The sequence below is a fragment of the Candoia aspera genome, chromosome 1 (genome assembly GCF_035149785.1).
Source record: "Candoia aspera isolate rCanAsp1 chromosome 1, rCanAsp1.hap2, whole genome shotgun sequence".
Taxonomy (NCBI): Eukaryota; Metazoa; Chordata; class Lepidosauria; order Squamata; family Boidae; genus Candoia; species Candoia aspera.
Window position 1 is genome coordinate 18,699,918 of NC_086153.1, and position 20,441 is coordinate 18,720,358.

The 20,441-nt window shown below is 41.0% G+C and overlaps 1 protein-coding gene across 2 annotated transcripts in view; it reads right to left on the reverse strand.

Moving 5' to 3' along the window:
- Positions 1-20,441, reverse strand: part of VKORC1L1 (vitamin K epoxide reductase complex subunit 1 like 1) — a 177,148-nt gene that overhangs the window by 153,756 nt on the left and 2,951 nt on the right. The window contains exons 2-3 of one of the 2 annotated variants that reach the window (XR_010067606.1): positions 12,745-12,854; positions 9,889-10,470 (exon numbers count right to left, since the gene is read on the reverse strand). Coding sequence is in view for 1 of the 2 variants with exons in the window: in XM_063298565.1 (XP_063154635.1) it covers positions 10,244-10,470; positions 12,745-12,854 (337 nt within the window). In the remaining variant the exon portion in view is untranslated. Of the gene's footprint in view, positions 1-4,817; positions 10,471-12,744; positions 12,855-20,441 lie in introns of those variants that run through there. The other variant, XM_063298565.1, reaches the window with a different exon arrangement.

Below are 20,441 nucleotides of genomic sequence, written 5' to 3' on the forward strand. Positions count from 1 at the left end.
TTAACTAACCCTGCCCCAAAAGGACAGACAATGGGTGTCTCTGTGTGTCTGTGTGTGAAATAAAATGAAGGAAGGAAGCTAACTTGAGAGGTGGGGGGAGAGAGGGACCAAGCTCAGAAACATATACAATATGAGACCCTAGCTTTGGGTGTAGCAAAAGGGAAGGTGGAAAGAGAAAAGAGAAGGAAAGAGAGATGGGAGACAAAATGAAAGGAAAAGAAGGAGGTTTGGAACCAGCGGAGAGATCCACACCCAATACTGGCATAAGGACTACTCGGGAGCAAGAGGTGAAGGGGGCAGGCAGGCAGGAGGCTTTGCCCAAGGGATACCGGAGCAGGATCGGCAGCCGAGTCAGTGGGGTGAGAAGAGCTGGAAGGTTGTCTGGGAGAAAAGGCTGAGGAGCAGTTGGGAGATCTCACCTGGGTTGAGAAGGATGGAGGATGAAAGGAGGATCAAAGACCTGCCGCAGGTGAGACGTTGGCAGAGACAGCGAGCATGTTTTGGAAGGCCGAGGGACAGGAGGGTTGGGTGGTTTCAGGAACCCTCATCTAGTCACTTGTTTGTAGGTGTGTGTAAACTGTCCAGGTTGCTGTTTGTTCTTTCCTTTCAGACAGAACTAAAAGCTGTAAAAAAAGTTCACAACTAGAGGTGGGATTTTTTTTTTCTTCTTGGATGGCCCAGGAGGAAAGAAAGATACCCATTACAACTCCCCCTATTGATGGAAGGGTTGGAAGCCAGCCAGATGAGAATAAATGCTGCAAGAGTTGGAACAGAGTCCATCTGGCAAACCTCTGGAAGATTCAGTTCTTGAACCCAGGGCTGGCTGCAGCATTATAGCTGGAGCTACACATACATGAAATCACTTTCTGTTCAGGTCTCACACATCACACTAAGTCATAATGTGATTTAATTTTTGTGTGGCATGTTGGGTGACCCAGCCAAGTGTGATTTATTAAACTGTGATTAAATAAACCATGGTTTGGTGCAATGTCTATTCAGAGATGTAGGAGGGGGACTGCAGGAGTTTATACTTCCTGCTAACTTATGCCATGTGGCTGTGAACAGCCGCACCAATACTTCTCTGCATGAAAGGGCTCTATATTCACCCTGCTATATTTGTATGATGCTCCTCCTTGGGACGAAGTGGAGAGGAGGAAACCGACTCAGTTTTTCCTTGAGGTTGATTGAAGGCTTAGGAAGGGAAATTCAGCTGCACAACGCTATGACCCCTCCTCATGTGCTCTTAGCATGTAGCATAGTGATGCTCTGTAAGGTGCTAGTCTAGAACCCAGGAACAGGAAGGTGATTTTGAAATACAGAGGAAGTCATCAAGGTAGAACCCATTGCTGGCATGGCTCTGTGTCACTCATCTGGAGGGGACCTCGTTTGCAAAAGGTTGGCTTAGGTTGACTATGGATTAAGCCATGATGTGAAGGAATTCTGTTGTATTACGTTGTGTTCGTGAATGCTCTTGTGATAAATGCAGTATGCTATGGATTCCATTTAGGGAATGTCTGGCTCTATATAGTTTGAAATATAGTGACCTAATCCCACAGGCAGATCATTGTGTGATGGAGAAAAATGAGCACTCAAGGGCTTGGCTGCAAATATTTATGTTCATATTCTGATTTTAATCTCAAATAAAACATGTATGTAGTTTCACACATCTCAGTAAGATTTCTACAGCTTTACAAAATAGACTGATGCTGTTTCAACCATGCTGCAAATTTGGAGGGTGGGCGGGTTGAGTGGCTTCAGATCACCAAATGCATTCATAGCTCAGTTTTTCCCCCACAGTGCTACTTCCCAGTTCCCCACAAAAATAAGTCCTCAGAATCAGCCACATGAAATGGAAGTTTCAAAATAGCATGTTTAAACTTACATGATTTTGAAAGCATTTAATCAAGACACGAATCAAGATTTGCAAACCCTACATGAGGCACAAGGTTTGGGAGATTAGCAGAGGTGGCAACCTCATGGTTCATCCCAACACTTTTATTTTAGTGGCTGGAGATTACCATTCCAGTTAGCCTATTTTTGAGCCAAACTCTACGATCAGCACTGCACTCCCCTGCCCTGCATGGTATGCCTGGCATCCAGAGCTATCATGTCAAGCACAGGGGAGGATCAAATATCAGAAGCGTTCATTCCTTATGACTTGGAAGTGTTATTCCAAGAAGCTCTGCTTTTCCAGAGATGCCAGGTCAAAAGCATGGAGCCTTGCTTGGTCTTATAAGCATAAGAAACCTTATTATAAGCTAAGTTAATGGCCTGACATTATAGGATAAAATTATTGCACTTGTTGAAAGTGGCATATGATTCCACATGCCTAAGCACAAGACATTCAGAGATTCAAAGACACACCAGGTTGTGAAGGGATAAAGAGCTCTTGAATTCATCATTCCAGGAAGTTTCTTGTAGTCTGTGAGGTTACTATATGGTCATGGTATGGGCAAAACAAGAACAGCCTAATGATGCCCACAAAGATGAATGGTCTCTGCAGATTGATGAAGAATCATCAATTACAATCCAAGCTACAATGCTGAAGTAGCCAAACGCTGCCTATAAAAAGAGCTGAAGAAAGAAGTTTGAACTCCCATCTTCCACTCCATTGATGTTAGTCTGAGAGAGCTCTCCCTGAACTTCCCTGCCCCCTTTGTCACTAGGCCAAGAAGTGCTTCTTCGTACATGTGGTTTGGGTGATTGAGAAAGTGGAAGTGAGGTGCTTGTATTGCTAAAATAAAAGTTTTTAAAATCTACTGGTAGTCTCATATTGTTGGGTGTCCACTGACTTGGCTCTAGCGTGCATAAAGATTCCTAATTCTTTAGCAGAGGACAAACCTCTTGTAACATAAATTTGTTACACTAAATTTCAGATTTTCCAGCTAAGCTGACACAAGACACTGAACCAGTAGCCTCCATAGGAGGAAGTAAAAATGGGTGAAATGGCGAAGTTGGCAGTGCAATCCAAACCCTGGCCCTTTTGTTCATGCACACCCAGAAAGAGGAATTTGAAAAACTGGACAAGGTCATCTCATATATGGAGAACTGGAGTAAAAAAGAGAGAGATTGAGGTGGCATTGGTTGCTAAGATTGAAATAGGGGAGATAGCTACAGAATGGTGAGGAAGATGATTCTGCACTTCACTTCCCATGCTGGATCATCCTGTTGGTTCCAACTTTCCCCAGAACACCTTCTCCATATCAGCCTGCCTCTGAAAGATCAATAAAGTACAAAGAAACTATGCAATAGATGATGATAAGGTAACATCAGTCTACAGCTTTAATATACCAGAAAGATCTTGAGAAACTTTCCTCCGGCCCCATTCCCCTCTTTCCTCTTCCATAAAACAAGGATGCTTAGCTTTGTTCTTGCTTGATAACCTTGGCAATCACTTACCAAATTTTAGATGCTCAATGCTGCAACTATTTGATGAGCTTCAAGTAGAAGAAACAATATATGATTTTTTAAAAACATCATTCACTGTGCTTTAGGTGAAGGAACAGCAAAAGAGTCAACCTGGTCTGGTTCTTAAGCCCTGGGCACGTATGAAACTCATATAACAAAAACAGGAGTACTTACATGTTGTGGCACAGCCATGCCTGATAGAATGGGCTGTGAAATCGCATGAGAAATACCATGAATGCATGAGGAAATCTTGGCAGAGATGTTCCTGAGGGTGGAGCTGACTGATGGACCCAAGCTACTAAATGGGATAATCAAATCACTATAAATATAGGATACCTGGAAGGGGATTCCTAGAGGGCAAGATTGACTGATGAACCCACAATAAACATAGGAAGTTCAGAAGCGTGATCCTCCTGTAAGAACTGACTGATTCCCCAGGAAATACAGAATACCTAGAAAAAGATTTCTGAAGGGCAGATCGGCTAATGGATCCACACTGAGTTGTATTAGTGTACTGTAGAGGAAAGAGTATGTCCTACCTCAGGTTCAGTATAACACAAGTATGAATCCTCTCTCATGAAAACCTCTTCTCAATGTAGAAACATAGCAGATCACAAAGCATTCGCCCTACCTTGGTTAGTCTCTTATACTCTCCCAGTTCTACAACTCATTCTTCCTTCCCTGGAAGGAATTGCAGGATGAGTGTCACCTACACTTGGCCTCCCTTCACTTTTGGCATTTAGCTACAAAAGCTGCTGAGCTGGCAGTAGGGGCATCTCTGGGGGGAGGGGTTGTCAAAAGAGTCAGTGTGCGGCTCCTGTCAAAACCTCTGGCTGACAGCATATTACAGATGCTGAAGGGCTGCAAAAAAGCACCCCCCCAAATATTAGCCATGATCTGCAACTGCACAATGATTGGTTGCTATAACACACAAAGCCAAACCAAACCACCCCTGATTATGGCTTATTGCAACCTATGGACCCAGTATTAAATTGGGGTCTTGCATGCTATAGTTCCCCATGATATAATGAATATACCACAGTCGCCTACATTTGCCACAAGATATTAAATCACAAGTAAGCAAATCACATCATTGTATTGCATGAACCTAGTTACCATGATTGGTTAATGACTCATGGTTTACGACTCAGCCTTTGTGAATCCAGCCTATTCAGCAAACAGTCCTTAATGAAAGCATAGCTTACCATGATGCTTGAATTCAACCACTGCAACCCTATGTATTTTTGGTTTAAAACTTGGCATTTTTAACATGAACACTGTACAGTATTTAAAAAGTAAAGTCCAGAAGTGGTTAGTGTTTGGTAATTAAAGATCAAGGAATTTACGGTTTCGGTGAGAGGTGGAGACAAATCAGCGCAGGAGATTACAAAGCATTCTGCAAAGACATCCACAGATAATTTCTACGTTTATTTTTATACCAAAAAAGTTATGTGCAACAAATAAACATTCTTACAATATTTACATGGTTTTAATTCCGTTAGCAAAATTGAATTTCAATCTCAGAATGTCACAGTCCTATGTTGAACCAAAACAAATAAAAAATGGAATGACTCCAATTGAGATGGAGATGTTCTGGAGTTCAAAGCACATCAAAAATTTGTCAGATCAAACATACGAGACAGAACACACATTGAATATTTAGGCCATGCTTAATACATTTTTTTAAAAATGGAAACGGAATACTTCATCTTCTTCAGACTAATTTTACTAGGTCATGTTTAATCAGTATTGAAAGAATCCAAGCAAATGTTTAATCTATTTTGACCAAATTTTGTTCATACAGATCAGGAGACACTAACCTGCAAAAAAAATCTTTTTAAGTTTTTGTGGTTTTGTTTTGAATCAGAAAATCTAATTGAGCAGCAAAGTAATTATTTCCTGAAAGAGTTTCATCTCATTCTGGACTAGAGCCCACTCCGATATTTCCCTTAAAGAGCTGCCTTGGTAGAAATATTCCTCTTCCAAGTGTATAGATTTCTCTCCCTACTTCTCCTTGATTCCTCCTGAAAATCAAGTGACAGAAACCTTTCCTGGGAGTGGGGATGCAATGGAGCCATTTGCTTCACGGATACATTTTTTGGTATCTCAAGAAAGCCTTCATCCATTCAAAATCACATTACAAGTACTGAGAACCATACTTACTCCCAGGTGTGGAAGGATGAGTAAGTTTCCCCAAGAAATGAAAAAGGGCTTGTCTGACCCACGGAAACTTTTTTCTCTTGGAAAAAGCTGTCAGAGCCCTTCCTTTCGCCTGAGCCATCAACAAGTGGGAGAGATGTGGTTGGTTCAAGGTGGTGGTGGTGGGGAGAATTAAACTGATCTTCAAGAAAACCACCTCCTGGCACATTATTAGTAAAAAACCTGAGCTTTTATCACTGAAAAAAAGTTTCCCTCTTTCCACACGGGCATAAAATTAGAGGCAACTTAGGTGATGAGACAGAACCAAAGAGCAGGGGCTCCTGGGCTTTCCAAATTAAAAGAAAGGAATTGGGTTTGAAGCAGGGAAATGTTGCACTTGCAAAAAAACAGAGAAACACTGCACCCTCCCTTGTCCACATAGCTCAGAACAGGCTTGGGAGTTTAGGGACAGTAGGGCACCCTGGAAGGTGCAACCTTGTAATATTGCCACCTTAAAGAGAATGAATTGCCTTCATGGAAGGGGGAAGGCAGCAAAGTCACACTTGCAGGTAGATTTGCTCACCACCTGCTTGCTGGAGGTTTGCAAATATCGTAACACACAAGGAGGGTAGGCCTTCACTCTTAGAAATGCTGGTCTGCTTCTCACAGCCCAGCACTCACGAGGACCAATTTTCCAGGATGCCCTACTGTCCCTACCTCAACCTTCTCCAATCTGGTCCTTTCCCCAAAGCACTGTTTCTCAACCTTGGCCACTTTTAAGATGTCTGGATTTCAACTCCCAGCATGCTGGCTGGGGAATTCTGGGAACTGAAGTCCACATATCTTAAAGTGGCCACGGGTGAGAAACACTGCCCCCAAGTGTTGTAGTTGCAGCTCCCTAATAATTATGGGAGTTGGGGCCCCAACATGCCTGAAGGGGCCTGATTGAGAACAACTCTTCCAACACAAACAATGGATGCTTAGATTGTTTAACACCACCAAATACTACTGGAATTGGAGATGGGGGAGAGGGGGAGAGAAGTCAGGATCTTGCTTAAAAGGACACAGGTGGATGATACCTTCAAACCTCTGTTCTTGAACAAGAAGAAAAAAAAAGAGTCAACATTCAAGGTTTTGATGCGTTGATCAAGAGAAAGGAGCAGAACAGGTAACTTTTCAGCAGAGAGAACTATGTGATCTGTTTGCCCCCACCCCATAAATTGGGGGGGGGAACCTTGGTCCCCAAGGAAGAGAGTCCTAGGAAGAAAACTGCAACTTCCCTGTGTCCCCAAGAGCTGACCCTTGTGTATAGATAATGGAAATCTGCTTAGAAAGACAGAAAAGCCCCATCTCACCTGCAGACATGTAAAAAAATAAAGCCTCACATTATGTTACATTAATGTTATAAAATAAAATTTTATCAGTGAGGGTATAAACTTGGAAATATTCTCCACATACCAAATGTAACAAAATTTCTAAATTATACTCCCTGTGCCCCCCCATCAGCTCTAATTTCAAAATTCAAGACAAGCTTTAACTGTACTCTGGTTAATACAAAATGTATTTCTCAGAAACTCTTTTTTTGACAAGGACAACAAGCAGAATTTAGTGTTTTTTTAATACATATATACATACATATATATATATATACCATAAACACAGGTCTTCCTCCATTAGTCTTGTGCTCCACCACAGTTCTGTACATAAACCAACTGGACTGTTCATTTGGCAGGCATTTAAATACTGTCAGACGTCCATCCTCAGCAGATGCTGCTCCCACTGGAAAAAAAAATGCTGCACTTTTACCAAACGCAAGAGAATTGCATTAATACCTTAATGCTGATTTTTAGAAAATGACACACAAAAAAGAGGATCCTTTACAGCAGTGTTTCTCAACCTTGGCCACTTTTAAGATGTGTGGACTCCAACTTCCAGAATCCCCCAGCCAGCCATGCTGTGTGGGGAATTCTGGGAGTTGAAGTCTACACATCTTAAAGTGGCCAAAGTTGAGAAACACTGCTTTACAGACTCACGAGGAGGAAAGGGTTTAGATACAGATTGGATTCTTACAATGAAGCTTTTCAGGAAGATTGCTCTTCTTGGGCATGAAGCAGGAAGAAGCAAGCCCAGCATCAATGGTAAGACAACGACAGGACTCATATTTTTGGCAATGACACACCCTTTGTCTCTTTCAGTATTCTAGATATATCCCAGCCTGACCGGATCTCCTCAGCTAGCCCATTATGACCCAAGGGTGCGACGCTACCCCTGCTACAAAGGATGCCAAAACTGCTTTCCAAACTGCTTTCTACCCTTAACAGAAACACTCCAAACTCTGTTCATCGTCTGAGCGTAAGAACTGAGCCCAGCTAGTGACCACGCATCACAAGCAGCCTCAGGCAGACTGCAGCATCCATTTGCTTCCAGCAGCCACTTCGGTCCCTTACTGAGAACTCCTTTTCGATCCCATCAGCGCTGTCACTTGCTCCTTCTCTGGAAGCCTCCAGTACCTTTTTGCTACTCCCATGATAAACCGGCTGCTGCAACGGGTTCCTCGGTTTGCCACCGCCGCAGCAAGAGGCGCTGCAGCCTTGCTGAGGAGCAGCTCTTCTGGTTTGCTTGGAACAGCTCTGACCCAGCACTGGCCAAAGCAGCAGCTGCCACAGAAGAAACTGCAACCGTCCTCCAAGGCTTCCTGGTCACGCCAAGGACCACTGAGAGGCTCCTGGGGGAACTGGGCCCTAAATCTAAATATAGCGGACAAAAGTTTAGGAGTAGCGTAGTGTGAAAGTGTTCCGCAAAAAGACAACCAGCTTGTCTCTCTGAAATACTCCAGCAGGGAAAGCAGAAGCCAGCATGGGCTGCAGAGCTCAGTTGTCCAATCAGCCGTGGCCCATTGACAGAGATGCAGCACCCTGCCTCCTAAAAATAGCCCCCAACTCCGGGCATGTCCTACAAGGAACTGTTTATGATGCGAGCATGCCTCGGCATCAGGGAAGCCCCGAGGGATCACTTTCTGCAAAGGTCTGATTCATCAACAGCATTACATATACCCAAGAACCCTTCTGCCTGGCAATTTCAAACACCCCCAATATTTGGTTTGTAAGACAGAAGGCACTTTTAAAAAACACTGCATTTTAGGACAATATGATACGAATGGGAAGTTAGTTCAACTTACTTTTTCACGGAGAACCATGACTGAATCTTGGGGCCAATTTTGTTTACCATCTATTTCCTTTACCCTAACTGTAGATCTCCCCATGGGGTAGGGGGAGTCAACGGACATCTTCCTAAACCTTATGCCAAATTTGTATGTAGGAATTGGGAATTGCTTTGTCTTTACAGCAGTGTTTCTCAACCATGGCGACTTTAGGATATGTGGACTTCAACTCCCAGAATTCCCCAGCCACCATGGCTGGCTGGGGAATTCTGGGAGTTGAAGTCCACACATCTTACAGTTGCCAAGGTTGAGAAACACTGCTCTACAGGTATAAATCTATTTATGTCCATAATTTGGGTTTCCTATACAAGCCTCAATAAAGGAAGGGGAATTCCTCAGGAGCATTAAAGTGCCCCCCATTGACATTTCTTTATACAATCCCTCTTCACTTCAGTGGAACTTATGTACAAAAGATCTCACTAAGGGACTGCATCCTAATTCTTCAGTGCATTCATCTACCAGTGGGTCACTGGGATCCAGTGTCAAGTTGTAATTCTATACAGCAGCTAGAAACATTATAATGAAATCAGTAACACTATTTGGCTGTCCGACATCCCTTTGAAGTACACAGCCAATTCTGCCCTTGGAACTCCATTTATACAGGCTTTCTACTGATGAGGTCTGGGCACCTCAAGATGCCCTATTCCCCCCGTTAAGCATCCTCAAAGATCTTTGCCATTCACAGCAAACAGTCTGGATGTTGCACGGAAACCCAACTAGTTCATTTTTTTAAAAATACTATTGAATTCCGTTTTCTTTAGACATATCCAGGGAAAAAAGGCATCTCAGCAAAGATCTTTTGCTGCACATCTTCTCCAGGGAAATGAACTAATTTCAATTTCATTTTTAAAAAATCTCCTAACGAGACAATGGACAATTCTTCAAAGTTGCTATGCTTCTAGTCAACACTTGACTGAGCTGTGCTGAACTTCTTTCTTTGCCAGGACACAGCCAGCCCTTCCAACCACTATGCACCAAGTTGTGGTAAGTGTCCTAGTTGCACCTATGTGGGTAAAATCCCCTTGGCTATCAATACACATAATGTAAACATGGCCACATTTCCCTACGGTACCTATAAAGTCTAGAACGTTATCACGATCTCCCAGTTAAGACTCCCGCACCTCAACTGAATTCACACCAAGATGGGAGACTTCCTAGCAAGTATTATCTATTTGGAATATTTGGGGAAGGGGTAAAGAAGGAGTAAAGAATTTGCCTCTGTGAACTCCTTCAAAGTAGAGTTAAAGCTTGTCTCTGATCAGGTTAAGACTTTCTCCAACAGTTCCTCACCATAGCTATTTAGCAGAGAAGTTACCCAGGACCCCTTTCCTTTGATTCACTCTAATTAAATTAGTTATGATTCCTGGTGAAAGCATGTGATATGAATAATAATTAAAAAAGATTTTCTTTTTACTGTGAAATAAACGTAAATGGAAGCCGGGCCTTCAAACCGTCAGTCCAAAGTTTGCAAAGGATTTAATCCTGTTTGGGTGGGAGTTGCCGTTTCCAGGCCTCGTTCAAGTATACTAGTCGTTTGTAGTTGATGATCAAGAGAATGAAGTTCAGCAAGTATGTGATGACACAGACAATGCAGAATTCCTTCAGCACAAAGTACAGAATATAAGCTAGGTACAAAGATCCTATTACTGACACTATGGAGGACATCATGAGGACCAATGCTGCTACTGCACTTGCTGTCATACCTAGAAGAAGAAGACAAGCAGTTACTGCTGTTGCTTCCTGTTTGTTACAAGCTTTATCCATCAACAAGACCTCAGGTAAAGGGGTAAGAAGTGCAAACTGTGGTTAAACCAGCCCAAAGTGCTTGGTAGACCAATCAAGAAGAGCCCACCAGTTTTCTGGGTAGCTGATTCTACTCTCAAAGCATTTCTAAAATGCTGTAAAGGCAACACCGAGTACAAAGATAATCTTATTTATGGATAACTGTTGGCTTAAGATATGGCAAAGGTCACTAGCTGAGCAGAATTTAAGAGGAAATTAGACACATGCATAGAAGAGGTTTATACATTGCTATTCATAATTATGACTAAATGGAATTTCCAAATTCAGAGGCAGAGCACGTCTGCTTTTCTGTTGGTGAATGGAGGGGAATGTGGTCTTTGAGCCCTGACCGTGGACTTTCCAGAACCATCTGACTGGCTACTGTAGGAAACAATGTACTCACTTGGAAGGACCACAAGCTTTGATCCAGCACTTACGACAATGGCTAGGATCAGAAATGCCAAGCAAGTTGACATCCATCTCTCTCACCACCCTAAATATACACGTTCCTTCTTTCAACAGATAAATAAATTCCCAATAGATCAGGAGTTTCAAGACTGTACTATAGTTCAAGATTCTCACCAGTTTATAGACAGATATTATATATGTTAGCAAACCCATTAATTTCTACAGTCTAAAATACAAAGACCCAGGATTCTCAGCCCACTGATTTTAAGACCTGAAGAAACATAGGGCATCTTGCCCTGCTCTTTTTACAGCTAACTTTGATACATTGTTGTATGGATATTAAGCACTAGCCAAAATAAACTGCAATCCAAACCTGAGTTTGCAAACCTTACCCTGCAGTTAATTTTGTGAAGCTTTAAAAATGTTCAGGTTTGCTTTTGAAAAAAAGGGAAGGGGTGAATTTGCAGGCTGGAGAAGCAGAACAAAACTGGGGACAGGAAGGGAAAGAAGAACGCATGAGCCCTTGGAGAGCTCCAATTTCTCTTAACCATCTCCAGGAAATGAAGCAACATTATGACTGGGCTCACACAATGTAATTAAGCCTTAAAATGGTTGTTTTACTATAATATGGTATGGGAACCTAGCCATTGTGGTTTGTACTACAGTAAGGCGATATGTGAACAGTTAATTGTAGACTAGTCAACAAACAGTGGCTTAGCATAATGCATGAATCCAGTCTTCACAAATGTTATGAGACACTTTCTTCATTATATTAAAGATGCGTTTTTATGGTATCTGCTCAGTTAAGAAACCCATTTGCTGCTGTCTAAGGATCCAAAAGGTACTTTGTAACAGAACTGAAAAACTGGTCATTGAAGATGTTGAAGGAGAGGATCTAGGACTCCTATAGGAAATTCATACACACTCACTGCGGGTACAGCTCCTGTGTCTCAGCATGAAGAAGATGCACAAGTCCTCCCTATATTGTTTTACACAGCAACAGTGTCATGCATGGCATTTTTCTAGCACATGCAAATAGAGAATGGATCCTGGCCCCACAACCTGAAGTCTGATAGTAGGGAGAGCAGAAGAGAGGGAGCGGGAGGATGAAGGAGGCAAGGGCAGTCAGGGGTGAACAGGGGCAGACACTGTTACACACACCTGCAAATACACTCACAAAAAACAGCATTGTGCATAACGCATCATGATTACCTGTGCATAATAATTTAAAATCTAATTATTAAACTTTGGGGAAAAGAAATGTGTTTATTTTTACAAAAAAATTCCAATCTGGTTGTTTGGAGGGAATTTTCCCTTGCCACCAGACAAAAGCAACCATAGCAGTGGCTATTTGCAAGTCTGGCCTGGGTCTAACAGAAGGGGTAGGCACACCAAGGAGAAGTTTGGGAAGGAAATTCTAGGTATCATAGACAACGGAAGGCGGTAAAGAGGAACCTGATTATCAGTCCCAGTTCTCCACAGTGTTGATTCTGAAAGAAAAGCTGATTTGAAATGCCTGGGAATTAGCAACCTTTTCCAGCTTTGCTTTAGGATCGGCAGGCACTGCTGAGAGGACTGTGAATGTGACTTAGACATCACATTTCTCAGGCAGACATGAATGAAATGGGAGATTAGTGAAGCGCATGCTACAATTGTTAGAAGTCAATACATACAAGATTTTGATACTAGACAGAAACAACAACAACAACAACAATTTATAACCTGCCTTTTTGCCTAGAGGAATAAGAAATAAGGAAGGGGTAGGCAGGGGGCAGTCTGCTACTTACCAAGTAACATTTGCAGTATATAGAATACAAGACCGAAAACGCTGTTTGGTTGATTTATTGCACTGTCTTTTCCAAAAATGGAGCCTAATAGGCCAAATCCTCGGCCCCATCTGAAAGAAAATGGACCATTAAGTCTTAAGTGGTAAGTACTTGCTATAATAAAAATACAAATGTATACACACAATGCATTTATACCCCCATGCACTAGGAACAGGTCTGGGAATAAATATCATACTCCCTTTTAATTTATTGAACAGCATTCATACATTATGCTAGGTCATGATAAGCCATGTCTTACTAAATAACCCACAATTGGATGGAATAACACAACACACTAAATCATAAACCATGGTTTAATAACCATTAAAGCTGCTATTAGCATAATTCACTAATCTAAAATGAAACAGCCATGCTGTCTGAGCACAATGTGTGAGCCCTAACCCACCACAAACAAGATGCTACCCACTGCCCTTCACATAGCTAAGCACAAAGCGCTATCTTCACCAGCACAGGTTCTGAACATTCTGAATAGTGTGGACCAATCATCACCAGTGAAAAGCACAAGAAAAATCTGTGCAAATTTCATTTGAAATAGTAATCATCACTTACTAGCAGAATCAGGATAATGAAGTTTTTTTTGTTGTTGATTTTGTTGTTGTTGCTGTTGTTTTATTTTCTTTTTTGCCTTCAAGTCAGGGTTGACTCCTGGCAACTACCTGGACTAGTCCCTGCAGTTTTCTTGGCAAGGTTTTTCAGAAGAGGTTTCCCATTGCCTCCTTCCTAGGGCTGAGAGGGAGGGACTGGCCCAGGGTCACTCAGCTGGCTTTGTGCCTAAGCCGGGGCTAGAACTCAGTCTCCTGGTTTCTAGCCTGGTGCCTTAACCACTACACCTAACTGGCTCTCATTAATGAAGTACTCTATAGACTTTAAAAAAAATAAAATTTAAAATGCCTGACTGTAGAGTACTTTTCACTTCCCAGCACATTTCCTATAGCTAAGGAGAAAACAGACCCATAACGGAACTCCATGTGGGACTCAGCAGGCATTCTTCTCCCCGAGCCCAGGATGTTTAAGTCAGAATACAGGTGAAAAGCAATAATTTGCAGAACTGAATACAAAAGTAAATGAACAATCTGCTTGTATCATCCTGAACCTTGCTGCAGGTATAACTAACTTCCAGATATGCTAAGCACATTTCCGCATTTCTGAAATCAAAAGCCACATCCGTAGGGAGATACCCGTTGAAAGCAGGCATGCTTGTTTTGAATTGTAGAAGGCATCAGGTTTTTTAAAAATGCTATTGTAATTTTTAAAAAGAAGAATACAGAAAAATATACAAATTAAAAGAAAAAGAGTAGAATCCAACAATTAAATAAAATTAAAAATTAAACAGATATAAAAAGAATCCTAAATATTAACATCCTAAATGAATATAAATTACCTAAATACAACATGTATTCACTCAGTCATACACTAACAGTATACTGTATCAAATTATGCAAAGAAATGTGTCTGTTTTTCTAAAATGTTTTTACAAGTAGGCACTGGGTTTAAGCCTTGGCATCACAACTGCAATAGGGATTAGGAAATACTGCATTTTAGGAGCCTAAGGATCATAGCATGGGGAGTGATGGTGAAAGGTAGACTGATTTGCCCACTTTTAAGATAGTTGGAGCTTTTGTTTAAAACGTTGCTTTAGGGATTACAATATTATTTAAATAATTTGTGGAACTGCATAGAAGGGGGCTCTAGAGACCATATTATGACTTACTGCAAAGTGTGATCCTAGCCTAGAAGGCTTACAGCTCTATCATAGAGGTGATCCTTCACGTATGAAAGGCCCAGGCTTCAAGACAAGTAAACATCTTCCCTAGAAACTCCAGAGAGACATTTCCAGTCTCAGTAAAGACGATACTTAGGGACTAAATTGAATACAGTTGGGATCAGTATACAAAAAACTGCTATCTGTTCAGAGATAAGGAAAACCAGTAAAATATTCCTAAAACTATGTCCCAACACACCCCTAGATTAAGAAGAAGTGCATGTCTGATGTCAAAACCAGTTAGACTGGTAATCCATTTTTACTAAGCCCTACTCTGGATTTGTTTTCAATAGATGAAAAGGTAAATTGGTTTAAACACGCCAACTTTAAAATACTACTCAAAGAAGTTCCTACTACTGAAGACAGGTTAACTCAATTATTGCATTCACAGCCTGCAATGCATGGACAAGTCTAAGTCACCTGAGCCCTAAAACATGAGGCTTGTGACCTAATTCAATGAACTGTTTTAAGAACTGCACATGTGCTGGCAACTTGGCATTGGGTGTGCAAGAACACACCAATACAAAATAGAACTCATAGTTCTGAACTTGTGAATTTGGCTCTTGGCATAAGAGTTTGGCTGCTCTAGACACCACCACAACATGCTGCATCTTGCTGGGCCCACACTATCTTATGCTTGAGAACAGAATATCAATACTGGTTTTTAAATTAATGCAACTTTTTAGAAGAGTTAGGGACAATTACTAGTAAGCAACTGCCAACCATAAAATATAAGTAGGACTGCTTCTTGGTATACAGCTTTCACCTGAGTGAAAGGTTTCATTGCAAAGTAAGTATGCCACCCATCAATTCCCTGCTCCCTTTCACCCCACCCCAGGAATTGAAAAGAGTCCACAGCTAGTGGAATAGCACATGTTTTATGTATAAAAGGCACGCTTTGATCCTGGCATCTCCAGAGAGAAGAATGCGGATGGAGGGAATAGATGGTACATACAACAGGGACACTGTTTAGTTTTGCAGAATGGGTTGCAGCCAATATGGCTTATGAATTCATTGGTAGTAGCTCAGCATGTTGGCTTGTCTTAGCCGTCTGTGGCTATTCAATAAACCATGATTAAATAACACATAATTCAGTGGTACTATGGCTGTACTCAGTGGGAATGATGGGACTTTAATCCAAAACCTCAGGAGGGCAGCAGATTGGAAAAGGCTGGGCAGACAATACTGGGTGGAGAGATCCAGTTGCCAAATATATAAGACAAGTTCTATACTTATTTTATTTATTTATTTATTAGACTTATACAGTATATTACATATCTTTTATAGCTTATTACATTTATACACTGCTCAACTCCCAGCAACTCTAGACAGCTCACAAGTAAAAAACACAGAAAAAAACACAATAGTAAAAAAAAAAAAAGATGGCAAAAACAGGCAGCAACAGTGCACATCCACGGGCTGCCCCCATCCTAGCCAAAGGCCTTCCAAAATACAAGCAGGGTGGGGCCACCTGGATCTTGGGGGGAACTCTCTCCAAAGGACAGGAATTAGATGTAGCCAAATTTATTACCATCCAACAATCTGAGATTGTTCATCGGTCCTACCCAAAGAAAATCCACAGATACCCTTCTCAGAGAGCAAATGAACTGCCTCCAGGCCACTAAGTAAAGATTTTTACAAAAGCTTCCTCCCCCTGCTTCAGGTGAAATCATATTAACACACACACATTTTACAGTACTGATAGATGGATTTAACAGCCAAGCTAAATTTCCCCAGTGGTTTAGGCACATTAAAATTATGGTTTTGTGGTTTGATTTTTGAATATGCCTCTGTATTTGAACTATGAAAGGGGTTACATGCATTAAGAGAAAGAGAAATGCTCTCAACAGCCCCTGAGGGCCATGATAAAAAGAGTATACTTGAAGTGAGGAACTGTTGTGGAATGTCAAATTCTGATCCAGAAAAATGCACATCATCATTTGACCCCAATTCTTTTATGCAAACTTCCAGGAAAGATGGCAATTGCCAATTCTTGCAATAATGCCTTTTCACACTTCTGCCCAGATAACTTATCAGACAATTACAATTTGGGCAATTAGTTCGTGAACTTACCTTGGTTGTAGCAACTATTGTGAAAATATTTTTTTCTCCATTTGAATATGTTTTAATAAATGTCAATATTACTTTCAACTTATTACAGTTGAATTAAAATCAAAATTTCTAGACCCTTGGGTAGGTTTATGGAAAGCAAAAACTGATCCAAAATTTGGAGAAAGGGAGTAGACATTCACAAGACTTCAGAATCAGAAAAATACTCACTTTTGATGAAACAACCAGATGATCTTCCTTCCTCCCCCCAACAGCCTACCTCAACTTTACATCCTCCAGATGTGTTTGGACTGCGCAGTTCACATTCCCTAACTGCTCCAATATAAGATTCACAAATTATCTGAACAAACAAAACTGTGACCCAATCCATTAGAAAAGGTATATTTGAAACTTGGCAATAGTTACTCAAAAAATCCAAAAAATATATTGCAAAGTTGTCAATGCTGTGAAGATAATATAACCATTGGCCTTAGCAAATAGACAATTGATTCCAGCTCTACATGAGGACCATGTGAATGTGCACCTGTTGTTGTTGTTGTTGTTATTACTATTACTATTATTATTACTATTATTGCCTTTGAATCACTGTTGACTCCTGGTGACTGCCTGGACAAGTCCCTGCAATTTTCTTGGAAGTTTTCAGAAGTGGTTTGCCACTGTTTTCTTCTTATGGCTGAGAGAGTGACTGGCCGAAGGGCATTCAACTGGCTTTGTGCCCAAGGCAGGACTAGAACTCACAGTCTCCCAGTTTCTAGCAAGGTGGTATAACCATTGCACCACGCTGGCTCTCAACAATAAAATTCCCATTGTTCATACCATCAGAGGGGCAGGAAATTGCAATCAAGCATCTTCCATCATGCCCAAATACCAATCTAGTTGAGAGGTCCCTTTCTCTAACTATGAACTGTCATCAACCGAACCATGAAAGGAAGCAGCAATGGCCTTTCCACTTGATTAGACCCAATTCTTTGATTACTACCTGTGGAGCCAAGAGATATACTTGCTTTTCCCCTCCAACTTCTTGTTCCTTTCTGATCATAAGCCTGCAGGCAACAACTTTTGGATTTCCGATCCAAACACTCCGGAAGCTTTTTTTAATTGGACAGTGAGATCATTAGTAATATCTAAACAGAGCAACACAGATCCACATGCAAGTAGACTAGAAACCAACAAGGCTGGCAGCAGTGTAAGGACAAATGAGACAAGTGGGAAAGTGTTGTCCTTTCCTCTGTCTGGCCTTTACACTAGGGATATTGCATCAGTCCACAAGACTTTCTTTCAGATATACTGTACATATAGTTGTTTACTGAGGCAGAGAGATAGACAAAACCTTTTTGGCCCAAATCTATCCAATTCCCTACGTCCAATTTCTTTTCGCAGAGAGGATTGGACAAGAAACTATCAATATTTGGATGCACAAGCTACTGAATACATGTCTAAATAAGTAGTGCATAACTGGACTGAATGTTTCTATTGCATTAAGACTATACAAAAACATACGATCAGTTTTCCAGCCTAAGTCTCATTAGCTATAATTTTAAGTTATTTGATCCTGGTCTCTACCACCTTCAGTTCAAACCTTTTTAAAATTCAAATCCAATTTGATTTGTCATATATCCACAGCAAGGAACCAAACAAACCAAAACCACGGGCACTTCAGCTAGCTCCCCTTTGTCACTTCTCCTTTTTAAATAAGCCATACCTTTACTGCATCACTATCTCAACCAGTTTATAATTTCACAGACATTTCCCAATTCTAAACTGGAAAACTACTGGAAAATGCTGCTTCTACACACAAATGTCCAAATTTCCTGTATCTGTAAAATGTTGAGATGTTACTCAACTTCTGAAAACATGATACTTGTAGAAGGTGCCCTCTCTAGCAAAAACTACAACATGCAAGAGGATGCCAAGATTCAACAACCAACTCCGAAGAGGTAACTCCACAAGTGCTGCTGTTGCCAGAAGTCCACCAACCTCAAATTTAGTTCAGAGCTGAAAATAGCCAGTTACCCATGGGAAGCTAGGCAATCAAATAGAAATATGGTGTGTACAATACTTGCCTTTTTTGGTTACAAATGGCTAACTTAAAACACACACAAAGCCTGTGTTAGTAACTTTTCTGGATTTGCAACGCTGGCTTTACCACCAATTTTCTTTCGAAGCACAGCAAACATGAAAAGTATTTACTGTATGCATCTGAGGTTTCTGCAGTTCTGTTAAAAATGAACGGTGTCTTTGCAGACCATTCCAAAAAGTTTCAAGGGAACTCAGAACTGGATGTTCTCATCCACATGAAACTTAATTACACATCACTTAGAAAGTCTTGCAAGTGCTCCACAGGTTTGTTGTAGGATTTCTGAGGTGATGCAGGGACGAAGGACTAAAAAATCATGAATGCCACTTAATTTCTAGAAAGAAAGGTAGAAACCAGGCCCTGTCCACTCTCTCTTTGCCCAAGATCCAGTCTCACACAGGCCCAATGATGCAGGAAACAATCACGTCCTGCCCTGCCAATTTGTTGCCTGTGAAGGAACTTCTTTTTCAATACAGAAGAAAATCAACAAATCAGGCACACAATGCGGAAGAGTAATCTCTTTCTGACACTGAGCAAACTTAAACTAATTTATGCTTTTAGAAAGGAACACTGTTCCCTTTTCTCAATGCAAAGAAAGCAAATACAGTGGCAGAAAAGGAGATGAAAGACAGAAAAGAGCTCTTCTTAGCTCTACTTACTTTAAATGTTCCCCAGATTTACTACTGATGTATGGTCTGTGGAAAAATGAATGTAGTCCTCCAGCTAATATGGTTCACTAGTGCTGTTCTCATGTATTTGTAGTCATCTTATTTGATTAACAATCCTTTACTGCATCTCATTTTAGCTGGTTTTTCTGGTCTAGCCCCTAGCCTGAGGTTAGTCAGATTGTGAACTGACCCTTATTTAGATTTGACATCTTGCTCCCCAACCAACTGTGGGAGCAGGATGTCAAATCGAAATATGGGTCACAAGGGTCATAAGCTAACTGTGATAGGACTCACTAGCTGTAATTACTAGACAGCTAGTCTACTAATTAAAACGGATATGTATTAGGTGAGATCCAAACAATACCAATCCCTCAAACCAGAATCAGACACAGGTTCTCTAGGGGAAAAGCAAAGATAGGTCAGTCTCATTGGGAAATCTTTGTTGGCCAATAGGAAATAGGGGCCAAAGACTCTCACTTATCTGGTTAGGCAATTTAGCTCTGAGTGCAACTGAAAAGATAGTATCTTGTTACTGTCAGGAACGTTGAGGAAAAAATGGGTAAGTCAAACAGCAGGGAACTTACTTAGACTTGAGGTTTTCCACAGTACATAAATACAGAAAAAAAATCACTGCTTTCAACAATTACCGAGGCAGCCTGAAAAGAACAGAACTTGTTTCTGAACTTCAAAAAACAATATCCAGCACTTACAGCAGTGGCAAAAATATTTTTTCCAATTTTAAGGCAACAAATGTGAACAATGTAAAGTTGAGGTATTTACTTTGAATTGAAATAATCAAAAATGTGCTGAAAACTTTTCATGTAAAAATTTGAGATTTTATGATGCTTTATGAACCTGCTGTCTATAAAAACCCTTCCACGCTATGCTAAATTAGGCTTTGCACACACTGTCCTGAAAAAAGTGAACTGTTTCCATTTCCCAGAACAAGGAAACATTACTGGATTCATGAGTAGTAGTTGTGTGTGAATACTGCAAAAATTACATCATTGCAAATAACAGTGCACAGTACAATGGAACACACACAGCAGCAGCTCTAATC